Source organism: Zootoca vivipara, chromosome 7 (assembly GCF_963506605.1).
Source record: "Zootoca vivipara chromosome 7, rZooViv1.1, whole genome shotgun sequence".
Taxonomy (NCBI): domain Eukaryota; kingdom Metazoa; phylum Chordata; class Lepidosauria; order Squamata; family Lacertidae; genus Zootoca; species Zootoca vivipara.
In genome coordinates this window covers 6,815,207-6,831,264 of record NC_083282.1, presented here as the reverse complement: position 1 = coordinate 6,831,264, position 16,058 = coordinate 6,815,207, and the positions used below count along the sequence as shown (strand labels likewise).

The 16,058-nt window shown below is 47.0% G+C and overlaps 1 protein-coding gene across 1 annotated transcript in view; it reads right to left on the bottom strand.

Annotated features, from left to right (window-relative positions):
* The window catches only part of QSOX1 (quiescin sulfhydryl oxidase 1), an 86,463-nt gene extending 75,645 nt beyond the window's left edge, over positions 1-10,818 (bottom strand). Inside the window, exon 1 of the mRNA XM_035122015.2 lies at positions 10,420-10,818. Within this exon, the coding sequence (XP_034977906.2) occupies positions 10,420-10,708 (289 nt within the window). The 5' untranslated portion in view covers positions 10,709-10,818. The remainder of the gene's footprint in view (positions 1-10,419) is intronic.
* Between the last annotated feature and the right edge of the window lie 5,240 nt (positions 10,819-16,058).

The window sequence follows — 16,058 nt, the reverse complement described above, 5'->3', positions numbered from 1 at the left end:
ATCGTGGTTTATGCAGAAGGTATAGCAGAGGAGGCCTCTGTAAAACACACATTCTGGCCAGCACTGGCTTTAGAATCAGCATTACGAACCAGATCGAGACAAGGAGAAGAAGAAGAAGAAGAAGAAGAAGAAGAAGAAGAAGAAGAAGAAGAAGAAGAAGAAGAAGAAGAAGAAGAAGAAGAAGAAGAAGAGTTTGGATTTGATATCCCGCTTTATCACTACCTGAAGGAGTCTCAAAGCGGCTAACAATCTCCTTTCCCTTCCTCTCCCACCACAAACACTCTGTGAGGTGAGTGAGGATGAGAGACTTCAGAGAAGTGTGACTAGCCCAAGGTCACCCAGCAGCTGCATGTGGAGGAGCGGAGATGCGAACCCGGTTCCCCAAATTACAACTCTTAACCACTACACCGCACTGGCTCTCACCGTAGGCCTTTAGATTTCAACCCACCTCGAAGTGCCAGTTGCCCTAATGATAGAAATCTGCAGGATCGCTTCCCGTAAAGGAAAGAGGGGTGACTCAGTCCACTCAAAGGCAGAATCAAGTCACCATGCTTACAATTCCCTCTCGCCACCTCAAAGGGATGGAAATGTTCCTCACTTCCTGCCCTGACCCAGCACAGCGGACCTTTTTGATCAGCCGATGCACTCCACCCCAGAGATGGCAATACTTCCACGGCTGCCAAGTGGTTCAGACAGTCCTAATTGCGGCAATCAAATAACAAAGCGATTGGCAATACATTTCTGGAGGATGCACAGACCTATTATTAGGCCATAAGCGAGGAGCCTCCAGATTTGAGTACACACCAGGCCATCTCTTAATTTAGACTAGAGAATAATGGGAGAGGGAAAATGCAAGAAAACTACATCCACTTACATAGAAATGAAATAAAGAGATTACATAATCTTCCAAAATATTCCTATAGAGCAGGGCCACAGAACCTGATGCCTCATTCCATGCTAACTATACTTTATGGCATCCGCCCAAGAGGGCAGCCCCCCATATTGTAGAATTAATCGCCACTACATGTTAGGCATGTTAGTGCTTTCTTTTGCCATTGGAACATTTTTACTTGCGCAAGCCTGCCATGCCATGGGATCCAGTTTTAAGCTCTGATATAGCGGTATAGAAATTTTGCATGTATAAATGGAATAAATAAGTAGCAGGGCCAGAAAAGGGGGTAGCAGAAAGAAAGGGGGTGGGCCCTGCCCATCGTGGGCTCCACCCCTGCTCACCACTGGTATTTATCGCACCCACCCACCCACCCAATAATACTCCCAATGAAAGCAGGGTATTGAAATTTCGCAGAACCCTAGAATCGTAGAGTAGGAAGGGACCCCCGAGGGTCATCTAGTCCAACCCCCTGCAATGGAGGAATCTCAGCTAAAGCATCCCTGACAGATGGCCATCCAACCTCTGCTTAAATATCTACCACTGTTCCACTGTTGAACTGCTCTTACAGTCAGAAAGTTCTTTCTGATGTTTAGTCGGAATCTCCTTTCTCATAACTTTGAAGCCATTGGTTTAAGTCAGGCATCCCCAAACTGCGGCCCTCCAGATGTTTTGGCCTACAACTCCCATGATCCCTAGCTAAGAGGACCAGTGGTCATGGATGATGGGAATTGTAGCCCAAAACATCTGGAGGGCCGAAGTTTGGGGATGCCTGGTTTAAGTCCTACCCTCCGGAACAGGAGAAAGCAAGCTTGTTCCATCTTCCATGTGACAACCTTTTAAACAACCTTTAAAATGATTGTTGCCCCCTTTTCTATTATATACTTTGTGGCAAACAAAAAAAACACACATAATAGTGTAATCCTTTTGTTGTTGCCCCTTTACCACCTTGCCCCTGTATTGTTTTTAATATTCGGTTGGAAGCCGCCCAGAGTGGCTGGGGAAACCCAGCCAGATAGGCAGGGTATAAATAAATTATTATTATTATTATTATTATTATTATTATTATTATTATTATTATTATTGACCCCACAATGCCATTTATTCACCCAAAGCATAAGCTCAATATCGGGTATGTTGCTCAGGTGGGTGTGAAGTTTCTAAGAGTGGTTTCTGTGGCATGAGAAACAAAACGACAGACTTCCCCAAACCCCACCATCTTGTTCTGTGTAGGTCCCTAACCCAGTGGTTCCCAACAGGTGGTCCGGGGACCCCCAGGGGTCCGCGAGCTATGCCAGAGGGGTCCTCAAGATCCTATTAGAATAAAAAATATATTAAATATATTTCGTATGATAACAGATTTTTTGTTTTGGCCGCTTCCTGCATGAGCAGAGTCTAGCGCAAAACTAGAATTAGATAGAGGCAGTAGTTCTACTGTATGCCACAAGGACTACAAGAAACTTGGAGATAAGGCAATGAAAAAGATCCTTCCATTTGCAACCACATATCGGTGTGAGCAAGCATTTTCTTCCATGTGTTTCATGAAAAACAAATATAGGAATCGGCTCGACATGCGGTCGGATTTCAGAGTGAAAGTTTCAAGTTTGGAACCTAATATTTCAGAAATAATGGACTCAAAGGACAGATTTAACTCATCTCATTAAGAACTGAAAATTAAAACTAACTGTATACTGTACTGATGGAGTACTCTGTTGTAACTGTAAAAAACGTATAAATATAAAACATAAAAAGACTCTTAATTTGACTCTCACTTTTTAATTTTAGGATTAGGAATTAATGGGGGTCCTTGTCACAATAGCGGCTCGATGACGGGTCCTCGAGAAAATTTTGTTGGGATCCCCTGCCCTAACCAAATTGCAGCTGGCAGAGGGAGGAGATATGAATGTACTGGGGCAAAGGTGTGTCTTGATTCAGTGTCTCTTTGGGTGGAAGCAGGCATTAAGTCGAGGAAAGCCGAAAATGGCAGGGCGGAGACATTGTCGCTCATATGCAAAGGTGGCATCATAACACCTGGAAGTCTCGAACAGGCGAAGCCTTGGAAACGGGCCTGCTTGCCATTTTAAAATGGGCACTGTGGCTCCTGGATAAATGGGGAGTTTCTGAACGTCTGATAAAAGTTCATCACACTTCACAGATGTTACAGATAAAGGACAGGAAGAGTTGGGAAAGATGCCTCTGAGAGCAAGTGGTTTTTGACCGGCAAAGTACAATGGCTCCGCCTGCAACATTCAAACACACGTTCATTGTCCAAGAAGAAAAGGCTCTCTTTCATCCACAATGAATAATCTATCCCATTTATTTTATTGGTAGACCCTTGTTGTGCAAAGGGGGGGGGTGTCAAAATGCATAAAGATACAGTGGTACCTCGGTTTATGAACACAATTGGTTCTGGAAGTCTGTTCATAAACTGAAGCGAACTTTCCCATTGAAAGTAATGGAAAGTGGATTAATCTGTTCCAGACGGGTCCGCGGAGTACTTAACCTGAAGCATGGGTGTAATTGGTTCATAAACTGAAGCGAACTTTCCCATTGAAAGTAATGGAAAGTGGATTAATCCGTTCCAGATGGGTCCGCGGCGTCTGTAAACCGAAAATTCATAAACCGAGGTGTTCGTAAACCGAGGTTCCACTGTATATGACTGAAGCTTGTCTGTTGTGCTTCACTGCAGTCGCGACTGCTTTAAACCAAGTTGACAAGAATTTAAAAGCAAAAATATAATGTATTCGAATCTTGGAAACAGAGTCGAATCCGCAAGAAAAGTACCAGCATATATGGGTGGAAAGTATTCTGTGCACATATCCAAACCAAAGAATGGCATGAGATGAAGTGGGGATGTGGCATTAAGGAAGTGTGTGTCAATGTTGCACACACACACATTTTCCCTGGGTGCAGAATTCATAGCTATCGTGGTTGCTTCCATTTTGAAACACAACATACATGAAAAGAGTAAAAACTTATGCATCTGCACTGGAAATACACTTCAAACCACTTAGCAGGGTTCTAGGCCTGCTAAGAGCATAGAGAAGAAGCAAGAAATAATTTCAAGGGAATTCTATAAAAGGTTTTTTAAAAATCCCAAGAGTGCATAAAACTGCTAGCTGCAGCATACCAAAAACACATACGGTAACTAATCACAAAGCTGGGAACCGAAGGCTATGAGATTGCACAGATGAAAAGCAATGCCGTTGCAGCCTTGTAAAAAGAAACCGTCTGGATACAACGTTTTAATGGCACATGTCTTAATCGGTCCAAGACGGAGTCGTTCTGCTCAGAGTTAAGTGTGGGTACAAGTCGAATTGATTAAAATTAATGAACTGAATCAGGACTTTCAGCTTAGAAGCATAAGTAGGCTGATTTATATGAGAGTGTTGTGGTTCAAGGGAAGACTTCTAGGCCACAAGCCAGAGAGGTTGATTTTGGTTTATTTAAACCACAAATAAAGACCCAATGACAGAAGCAAGGCAGCAGCCGTACCAGTACAGGTGGAATTGGGAATATAGTATGGATGGCTACTGTCAATGCAGCAAGAGAACAGTCCGTCAAACAGAGCAGGGAGGGGAACCATTAGGAATAATTATTTGCAAGACTGGGGTGGAAATCTGGTGGAAGTTTGCCAATTTAGCTTAAATTTGGTTTGAAATGTGCCTGCATCTAATCTTCCATCTTGAGAATTTGCCTTATACCGAATCAGACCATTGAGCCAACTAGCTCAGAATTGTCCGCCCTCTTAGATAATTTTTAAGGTAAGCCTGAGAAGAGTCGCACAGCATTGTGAAAGCTAACGCATTTATTGAAACATAAACGCCTGTGTGCCAAAGCCCATTTTGTTAGGGAGAGGTTTAGCACACATGCGATATGGGCAGAACTGAACACGCCAGGCCACCACACGACGTGGCCCTCACAGGTTAGGTAAATGGGGTGCTGGAAAATATGGGGGCCACCCTGCTGATCTCTAGCATCAGCCAGAAACACAAGCGGAAGAGCACAGGGTGGCATATAGAAGAAATAACCTTCCTCTAGCCCTGGAGTCTTCCCAGGCCTCTTTAAAGCAGGCATGCACAAAGTCCGTTCTGGGGGCTAATCTGGGGGATAATTTAATCCAGCCCCTGTGTAAAATCCTAAGAAAAGCTCAACAACCTTGGGGTAACATTGTAAGAAAAGCTCAACAACTTCAATCCAAAAAAAAGCTCAACAACTTTGGTCGGCCCTCACGCATGCTCACTTCATCAAATGTGGCCCTCTTTGAAAAAAGTTTGGGCACCCCTGAACCAGCTGGTTTAAGCATTCTGCTGAGTCCAACAGTAAAACATTTTCCTGGACTGTAGCATTTCAGGCCTCTGGTGAGCATCCTAGTTCCCCTTTTAAAAATATGATCTATTCAGCCTGCATATAGTAAACATCACATAAGGAGGGTGAATCCTTCTTATTTTATGTGCAAAGAGTTTCTCTCTTCTCTCTTCTCTCTCCTCTCTCTCTCTCTCTCTCTCTCTCTCTCTCTCTCTCTCTCTCTCTCTCTGTGTGTGTGTGTGTGTGTGTGTGTGAGAAACATCAAATGTCCCAATCTGCAGCCTGAAATTCAATTCAAGAAGTCCATTCCCATTTGAAAGGGGTGAATGCGCAAACTGGCCCCAAATAATCAGTGTTCTATCTAGACAACCTGAATCTTCTGCCTGGTTTAATCAAACAAGAAGAACAAGTCACACACTGACCTTTTTTAATGTATTACGTGTTAACAGTGGATGATCTATCATCTAACCTGTAAGGTTAGAACAGCTGATCTAACTTCTTAACGCCTATCGTCACTGTAAACATTTCACAAACTTCCAGATAGGTGGTGTTGTTTTTTGGCAAGAGTTGACGCATCTGTCTTATGACAATAGTTAATCACTTTAGACGGTGCAAGAAAAATCCCAAAGAAAATGTGGTTGTCTTTTTTTTGTGATAAACTAAAGTAACAATAATACATTTCATGCAACTACAGTGTGTATACAACTTACAGTAGATGTGATCATATCACCTTTAGTTTTCATATGGGAAGGGATTGAACAAGAAGTCACACCAAACAATCTATTTCATTCAACAGTCTGAGGAAGGAGCCCCATTTAAAATGGGGTGTGTGTGTAATTCTGCTTAGCCTTACATGATTATTTTCAACCTTCATCCTTCTACTGTCCTCAGGGGGGGGGGCTATAATCTCCCATTTGCTTTTAGTCTGGAATCTCTGCTAGCTCAGATTAGCAGAGATAAGGGAATAGCCCAGCCCCAAACCAGAGTTCTGCACCTTTCACTTTTAGAATTTGCGCATAACAATAGCAAACTTTGGTCACTCACTCCTGACCAAAGAAGTCAACTGCTTTTGTCCAAAGCATATGCCATACTTTTTTTTATCTCAGTAATGCATGGTATGCCAATATTTTCTCCATACAGAAATCAGGGTGGTGGAAGGGAAACTGAGGCTGAGATACAGTGGCTTGCCTGAGATCAGTGCGTGAGATCATGTCAGGGAAGAGATTTGAATTCAAGATTTGATCACATTCATTCGGTTCACAAGCTGCCCGATAACAATACCTCTGTTGGCATTAGTTACAGGTAGGTAGCCGTGTTGGTCTGAGTCGAAGCAAAATAAAAAAATTCCTTCAGTAGCACCTTAAAGACCAACTAAGTTTATATTTTGGTATGAGCTTTCGTGTGCATGCACACGAAAGCTCATACCAAAATATAAACTTAGTTGGTCTTTAAGGTGCTACTGAAGGAATTTTTCTGTTGGCATTGTACAAGACAATTGGGCCCCATCTGCAATATACATTAAAGGCAGGTTCATACCACTTTAAACAGAGTGGCTGAAGAATCAATCCCTCTTCACAGGGAACTCTGGGAACTGTAGCCCTGCGAGTTGAATAGGGGTCTTCTAACAGCACTTAGGATCCTTAACAAACTACAGTTCCCGTGAAAAGTGGCAGGATCCTGCTTTAAATGTATAGTGCTTATGGGGCATCAGATCCAAAAGTTTCCAGGTATGAACAGATACCACGGTTTTAGTCAAATGACACACACAGAAGCCAAAATGGTGGTTAAAGGTAAAGGTAAAGGCGCCCCTGACCATCAGGTCCAGTCGTGTCCGACTCTGGGGTTTTGGCGCTCATCTCGCTCTATAGGCCGAGGGAGCCGGCGTTTGTCCCCAGACAGCTTCCAGCTCATGTGGCCAGCATGACAAAGCTGCTTCTGGCGAACCAGAGCAGCGCACGGAAACGCCGTTTACCTTCCCGCCGGAGCGGTCCCTATTTATCTACTTGCACTTTGATGTGCTTTCGAACTGCTAGGTGGGCAGGAGCTGGGACCGAACAACGGGAGCTCACCCCATTGCAGGGATTCGAACCGCCGACCTTCTGATCAGCAAGCCCTAGACTCTGTGGTTTAACCCACAGCGCCACCTGGGTCCCTATATGGTGGTTAGGTTTGCACATTTCCATAGATAGAAATGCACAACTCTTCCGTAGATCACGACCAGATGCCTCCATCACATGCAAATGCATTCCTTGCACCTTGGCTACTGATTCACTAGGGAACCTGACAAGCATCAACTGTCTCTGGATATATGCTTCTCCCTTGCTGAATCCAGACAGGCATTTCAGCACAAGAGGAAAAGGATTGTGGCGAAGACACCTTGATATGACGTGACAAGAGACACAATAGACTGCAAACTGCAAAGCCAAAGGCACTCACTTACTGAAACACGAGTAAGAACCACACAACTAGCTGAGGGAAAGGAGTGGGAGCCAAAAACAGAAAAAGTACAGCAGGAACGATCCAGTGTTGTGCATTGAATCGATGAAGTCATAACTCAAAGAGAATTTATGATGCAGTTTAACCCTACCCTGTACCGTAGAAATAATCACACGGCAGCTACTAAGTCCATTGATATATCTGCTTCTTTCTTTGCCGAGTAAGATTGTCTTGGTTTTAACAGTGAGTCCGTAAGTGACTGTGGAGGCCAATTCTGGATCCACACATCCTTCCACAGTGAGGACATTGGTTTCCGGTCGGGAGTTGGTCACGGTGTGGATTTGCCAAGCGTGCCTTCCTCTTAGCACGTTTCTCCCTTGCATCCTGAGTTCGAGCGTCTTCAAAAATCATTCCTTCAGTAGCACCTTAAAGACCAACTAAGTTTTTATTTTGGTATGAGCTTTCGTGTGCATGCACACTTCGTCAGATGTGCATGCACACGAAAGCTCATACCAAAATAAAAACTTAGTTGGTCTTTAAGGTGCTACTGAAGGAATTTTTTTATTTTTGCTTCGACTCAGACCAACACGGCTACCTACCTGCAACTTCAAAAATCATGACACCTTTGGTAAAGGCTGCTCTCCAGTTGGAGCGCTCGCAGGCCACTGTTTCCCAATTGTCGGTGTTTATACTACTTTTTTTCTTAATTGCCTTGAGACAGTCTTTAAACCTCTTTTGTTGACTGCCAGCATTACGCTTTCCATTTTAATATAGCTATGGTATATCTGGCTATATAAGAGGCAAAGACCAACGGATGCATGTCCAATCGATGCACATGTGCACATTGTGTCGAGCTGGGAAGTCACTTTTAAAACAGCAAAAGCGGCCCTAAGAGAGCCAAGAAAGGGCAAAGAATGTGCTTAGCAATCCCACGAACCTTTGCAAGTGCAACCTCAGGAGCTCCGGCACTGACTGTTGTGCGACTGGTTTCCTAAAGGTTTTTTCAGGGGTTTCCAGGGCTTTAGCGAGTGTTCACAGGCTTCTCCAATGGTGTTTCAAATATATGTGATTTCATGTAAATGTACGGTGCCCCGGAACGTAACCCCCACGTAAACTGGGAGTTGCCTGTATATATTCTGATTTGTTGGAATGAATTAAATTAGCTATGTTTGTTATGAGGTGTCGTCATTAAGTTTAAATTGCAGTTGCACATATGGATAATGGTAATACTGTAATAAACGTGTACATGTTACCAGAAAGCTCTCCCGCTCCAGCCATATTGAATCACACCAAAGCAGCACACGGACGCAGCAACGCAAAACAACGCAAGAAGCATGGCAAAGAAGCTGCAGGGAAGGAACACAAGACTGGAGAATATCCTAGGAGATCGTAGCCAATGGCCAGTGTTTGATCATAAATAAACTCTGGGAAACGGGGGGGGGGGGGGCGCCGGAGGGAACTTTGCACCACAGCACCGGATATGCTTAAGACGGCCCTGGACCCAGTTGCTGTTAGTTGCACACAAGAACATCAAGAGCGGTTCTGGGATGCAGAGTAATGAATTGTAAGCCCTGGCGGGGCAGAAATAGCTGGCTAGCAAATATTGCAAGGAGAGCTCTGCTAGATCAAAAGTCTACCTGGGTCAGCATCCTGTTTCCTACAGCAAGCCAACCAGCCACTTCCAGGAAGTCCACAAGCAGCACTTAAACGCAGAACCTTGGTGCTCCATGGAGCCCATGACACACTGGTCCTCCTCCCTACATTTAGTCTCATCCCCGTTTAAAGCCATCTAAGCTAGGCTAGCAGCCAGCAAGAGGCCTTGCAGTAGTTTGGATAAGATCCTGGTCATTAAACGCAGCATCCTCCCGCGCTTTCTGTAGAGATGTAAAGAGATACAGTACACAGAAACTGACATGACAATGGGAGGAGGAGGAGGAAACACTGAAATACCTAAGTAGCTTATCTACCCCAAGGGAAACAGAGGTGCACCGTAAAGCGACACAAAGTTCATGGGGACATATGCCCACAAGGGCAGAAATCTACACAACTGAGAGGGCCCTGCGTGTCACCCCCTCCAGGGCGGTACCCGGGGTGGCCCATCCCCCCCCCCCGTCCCCCTCTTGCTCCGCCCCTGGCCCCAACTGCTGGGGGAAGTGGAGGCACACAATTAGTATTAAAAGGCTGTCTGCCCTCACCATTCGCTCCCCCTTGCCCCCCCCCAAAGTGAATCTCAACTTCCCTTCCGACTGCTTCCGAGTTTCTACTTTACTTAAGTTTCATCAAGCACGTCAGGTGTAGAGAAGAGAGAAGCCTTAAATATTTTTGAAGAACCGTGCCTCTCAAGTCAACGTTGCCAGTTCGATCCTGGGTGGGTGCAGAAGGGGAGAATCAACAGGCAGGGAGAAACGCTGGAAGGGGAAAACCGCACCAGGAAGTCAGCGCTCTTGGGCACCGCGAGGCTTGCGCGCTCGCGCGCGCTGCAAGACACGCAAGCCGATTCGAGGGCTAACTGCCCAAACAGGGGAGGTTTAAATACCGTACAAATAAGAACGCAACGGAGTTCCCACGTCACAAGAAGAAGAGCCGGCGCCCCCAGGATGCGCAAGGAGAGGGGCACCGGCAAGCAGCTTTTCTGTGTCTCGAAGTCCTCTCCAAGAACCATCACCGGGCAGCGCGCATTAAGAGAAAGAGCGCCTCTGGGCTCGTGCAGAGTGCCCTTCCTTCCCATTCAGCCATCACCGGCAGGTGTCCCACCACCCTACCGGCAACCAAGTCGCCGTCCTTACCTTTGATGTCGTTGGCCAGCGCTTTCCAGGTGGGGGCGAAGTGGATGCAGTGGCCGCACCAGGACGCGTAAAACTCGACCACCCAAGCGCTGCTGGAGTTGAAGATGCTGCGCTCCAGGGTGTCCGCCGCAAACACCACCACCGAGTCGTCTGGAGTGTAGAGGCCGACGCCGAGCGCCCCGGGCACGGGCGCCAGCAGCAGCAGCAACAGCCGGAAGGAGGAGGAGGAGGCGAGGAAGGCGCCGGCAGCGGGCAGCCCCGGCCGGGCCCGGGAGAGCCGCTTGGGCATGGTGAGCAGCGAGACGCGGGGAAGGGCACGATGCGGTGCACGGCCAGGAGCCCGTCCACAGCCCAGTGCCCGGCGCCCGGCCGACAAGTCCGTCGGCCTCTCGCAGGAGGAGGAGCCGCGGGCGGAGCACGGCCAGCCAGCGCCGCCCAACGCGCCGCCCACGAACCGCCCCGGCGCAGCGCACGTGCAGAAGCCCAGCGCGCACGGCTGGCCTCCGGCGCCGCCTCCCTCTCCGCGCCTGCGAGGCGAAACTGGGGCGAAGCGCGCAGAGAGGAATCCCATAGGCTAAAGCGGGCTGGCTTCCGCGTAAAGCGTGCGGGTGATCGGACTGGCGAGCGGAGAGGAAATGAAAGCGAGCTCTAGAAGAAAGGGGGGAAACGCAGAATTCAGGGCCCCCTATTACGGTACTTAGGGGTGTTAGGGGACGGTATCTCCTCTGGTGGCGGAGGGCACGTTAGGCTCCTTCGGGGGTCGTTTTTGTCCACCTTTGGTCCCCACCCTGCACTCAGCTCCTGTGGCTCCTAAGCTGGGAAACTGTTCAGTTTCTGTTAATTGGTTCTCATGGGAAACTTACAGATTCTTGCTTCATACAATTAACTCAAGGCAGTGTCAATTTACTCTTGGCAGAAAGCCACGGTCTGCCTGGCCTGGAAACTACTCTCTAATTGGTTAGACCAGCACTGAACTCTGTTATCTAGGAATGCTAGCACAGCTGTTTCTTGTTGGGTGTTAGGAGTAGGTGTGCTGCGTATGGTTGGAGAGAGAAAGAGAGAGAGAGAAAGGATTTATTTTATTTTGCTTTGCTTTACTTTGTATGCAGAAACTGCTGGTTTTATTTTCTTTTAATAAATCCTGTAAATAGTTATTCTGCGTCTAGCTGACTAGTCATTTCCACCTCAACTAGCTTCTGCATTGTGCAGGAAAACTCTGCTACGTTTGGGCTAAAGCCACTAGAGCTATGCCCAACACTTCAAAATTCTAAGAGAAATGGCTTCGACTTGCCGGATGAACCAGGTGAAAGTAGCTATGGGTATTAAACCCAGAGTGAGATATGGACTTGCCCAGCACGCAAAGACACAGATTCGGGCAGATTGAGTGCACAGGACCAATAGAGGGTTCAATAGTCAAGAGGGCAGTTTCTGCACATGCTGTAGAGCATAGCTGCCAAGTTTTCCCTTTTCTCGCGAGGAAGCCTATTCAGCATAAGGGGAAATCCCTGTAAGAAAGGGATAACTTGGCAGCTATGGTAGAGGGAAGGGGGGCAGGTGGGGCTCCTCCACCTGGAAAGGCTAGCCCATCGATAACTCTGATCCCAAACCTCTGCTGCCTTGTGGGATTTCTGGAGAAGAAAAGGCTAAGGTAAGGAGTGAACACAAGTCTGGAGTGGAGTCCCTAAAATGGCTTGATGATGCCTTGTACGCCTCCTTCCAGCAACTCCTGCAGCCAGTCCTATTGCTCTGCTTTCCTTTGGACCACATCAGTGAGGCCGAGAGGTCTTGTTTTCTGGGCAGCCCAGGTCCCCCATATGCTTTTGCGCCAGGGAGGTCACTTCAGTGCTTCACCCCCAGAGGTGACCTGTATTGTCTCTTGAGACAGACAGGTGTCAACAGCTTTCTTTACTTTTCTTCTTTTCCCTATTTTGCAAGTCCTGTCCAGCTTTTCCTACAGTTTACCTGAGCTGCACCTGTGTGGTTAACTGATGCCGTTGCAGGCCAAACTATGGTCATCTCTTTTGCTTGCCTTACGGGTCCATAGCTCCAGAATAAAAACCAAGCGAGTATAAAGCATCTGTCCCTTGGTTGCAAGGGACAAAACACAGTCTGTTTGTTTTTGTTGCTCTCTTATCCTTCCCTAGAGCAATGTATGCAGGACAGGATCCAACTGCATAGTTTAAAGTACAGTACAGTACGTACATCACAGTGCTTCCCTCTCTGCAGAGCATTATGTACTTTTTGCCCCAACAGTAGATTTATCCAGTACTTTCCTTACCTAACAGGTGTAGGGAAACTTGCCCCCCCCAGATGTTACTGAACTACAACTCCCATCAGCCTTGGCCCTTGATTGTGCTCTGTAGGGCTGGTGGGAGTTGTTGTTCAGCACCTGCCCAGGGTAGCTCAGTTGGTAGAGAATTATTATTATTTATTTATACCCCACCCATCTGGCTGGGTTTCCCCAGCCACTCTGGGCGGCTTCCAACAGAACATTAAAATACAATAATCTATTAAACATTAAAAGCTTCCCTAAACAGGGCTTCCTTCAGATGTCTTCTAAATGTCTGGTAGTTCTTTTTCTCTTTGACATCTGCTGGGAGGGCGTTCCACAGGGCGGGTGCCACTACCGAGAAGGCCCTCTGCCTGGTTCCCTGCAACTTGGCTTCTCGCAGTGAGGGAACCGCCAGAAGGCCCTCGGCACTGGACCTCAGTGTCCAGGCAGAACGATGGGGGGTGGAGACGCTCCTTCAGGTATACTGAGACTCTTAATCTCAGGGTTGTGGGTTTGAGCACCACATTGCAGGAAATACTCCCTCATTGCAGTGGGTTGGACTGGATGACCCTCAGGGTTCCTTTCAACTCTACAATTCTGTGAACATCTGGAGGGCCCAAGGTCCTGAGGAATAATCAGTAGAGCTCCTGAAACACATGGAGTCAGCAATTGTCCTGTGTCCCCACAATCACCCTTGGTATTATTCTGTATCGTAGGCCTGGGTGCTTTTACACCTAAGGCAGGAGCAACTCTTCATTTGCAAAGAGGAGCTGCTTTCTGGGAAGTCACACCTGGTCTGAGAGCCGTCCTGTCTAGCCTCATAAGTGAGCAATGCTAGTCTGCAGTTTGAGGGGGGAGGGGGAATGCCACACACTTCTTTCTTGCCTGTCAAGCGAGTTTCCTGTGCAAATGCTGGCTGCTTATTTTGCAGAACAGTGATACCTTGGTTGTACAACCCTAATCCGTTCTGGAGGTCCGGTTGTAAACCAAAACAGGTTGTAACCCAAGGCGCGCTTTCGCCAATGGAGCCTCTTAAAAAAAAAAGGTTGTAATTCAAAAGAAATGGGTTGCAATCCAAAAAAAAAAAGGGACACACACTTCAGGGTTTGACGTGGTTGCAATCCAAAACAGTTGTATTCCAAAATGGTTGCAAACCAAGGTACCACTGTATGTTACTTGTACTCTTCTGACTGAATGTCGCTGGAGGCACCCTCCCCACAAGAACACAGATACTGTACAGGGAAATCCTTTGAATAAACATCCCCAGACACAACCTAAAGTGTAAGGCAGAGGGCCTTCTCGGTAGTGGCGCCTGCCCTGTGGAACGCCCTCCGATCAGATGTCAAGGAAATAAACAACTACCTGGCTTTTAGAAGACATCTGAAGGCAGCCCTGTTTAGGGAAGTTTTTAATGTTTGATGTTTTATTGTATTTTAAATATTTTGTTGGAAGCCGCCCATAATAATTTATTATTATTATTAATATTAATATTATTATTATTATTACAGGGGTACCTCCGGTTATGAATTTAATTCGTTCCAGAATTCCTTTCTTAACCCGAAACCGTTCTTAACATGAGGAGCGCTTTTCCTAATGGGGCCTCCCGCTGCCGCCATGCGACTTCTGCTTGCATCCCGGGGTAAAGTTCACAACCAGGAGCATCTACGGTACTTCTGCCTATACACTATACATTTAATAGTGTGCACGCAGCCTTGGGCCAGATCTTTGCTAAGCATTTCAAGCAGTATCATGCTATTTGAAATAGTTGTGGCTTCCCCCCCCCCAAAGACTCTTGGGAAGTGTAGTTTCTTAAAGGTGTCGAGCAGGCATAGGCAAACTCAGCCCTCCAGATGTTTTGGGACTACAACTCCCATCATCCCTAGCTAGCAGGACCAGTGGTCAGGGATGATGGGAGTTGTAGTCCTGAAACATCTGGAGGGCCGAGTTTGCCTATGCCTGGTGTTGAGGGCTGTTAGGGGACCCTCTATTCCCCTCACAGGACTACAATTCCCAGAGTTCCCTGGGAAGAAGGATTGACTATTCAGTTTGGGAATAGTAGCAACAAGCAAATGGAATCTGTGGGGCAACACATGACCAAGCCAAAAGGGCAAAGACCAGCTTGAACTCAAGGAAACTGATAAAGGAAATTCCCAGAAGGAAGGCAGCAAATTGTACCTGCCTGGCTCCAGTGCATGATTACTTCCTTTACAGGAGGCGATGCTTTCCCAAAAATGCAGATGAGACACACATCAATGGAGCAATAATAATTTTTAAAAAAGATTATTTCTCACCACTTATCTCGGAGACAAAGAATTTTTATTTATTTTTTACATAAGACCAGGGGTCAGCAAACTTTTTCAGCCGTGGGCCGGTCCACTGTCCCTCAGACCTTGTGGGGGGCCGGACTATATTTTGGAAAAAAATATGAACTAATTCCTATGCCCCACAAATAACCCAGAGATGCTTCTTAAATAAAAGGACACATTCTACTCATGTAAAAACACCAGGCAGGCACCACAAATAACCCAGAGATGCATTTTAAATAAAAGGACACATTCTACTCATGTAAAAACACACTGATTCCCGAACCATCCGCGGGCCGGATTTAGAAGGCGATTGGGCCGCATCCGGCCCCCGGGCCTTAGTTTGGGGACCCCTGCATAAGACAAATCACTGCTAATGAATGCAAGACTGAAAAGCTATGGCACATGTGAATAACAATGAAGACAGCCAGCACATCAATGGTGAGCAATTGAGGCCAAGGACACCTCGCAATAAATCACCGCCACTTGTGCCGACTATAAGCTGTTTCTGTCTTTATCTCAGGGCATTGGGGAAGCACAGTTCCCTTGCATTGCAATGACCCTCAATGGCCCTGCATTGTTTATTTATGGTCCTAACTTGGCCGGGTTGGGTTCCCCCCCCCCAATAGGCTAGCCCAAGAATTTCCCTGCAGCTGTTTCCCCGCCCCATCAGAAGGTCGGCTGTTCGAACTCTGAGCTCCCGTTGCTCGATTCCTGCTCCTGCCCACCTAGCAGTTCGAAAGCATGTCAAAGTGCAAGTAGATAAATAGTTACCACTCCGGTGGGAAGGTAAACGGCGTTTCCGTGCGCTGCTCTGGTTTGCCAGAAGCAGCTTAGTCATGCTGGCCACATGACCTGGACGCTGTACGCCGGCTTCCTCGGCCAGTAAAGCGAGATGAGCGCCACAACCCCAGAGTCAGTCACGACTGGACCTACTGGTCAGGGGTCCCTTTACCTTTTACTGTCCACTAAAAGACCCTGCTTGGGACACGGGTGGCCCTGTGGGTTAAACCACAGAGCCTAGGGCTTGCTGATCAGAAGGTCGGCGGTTCGAATCACTGCAA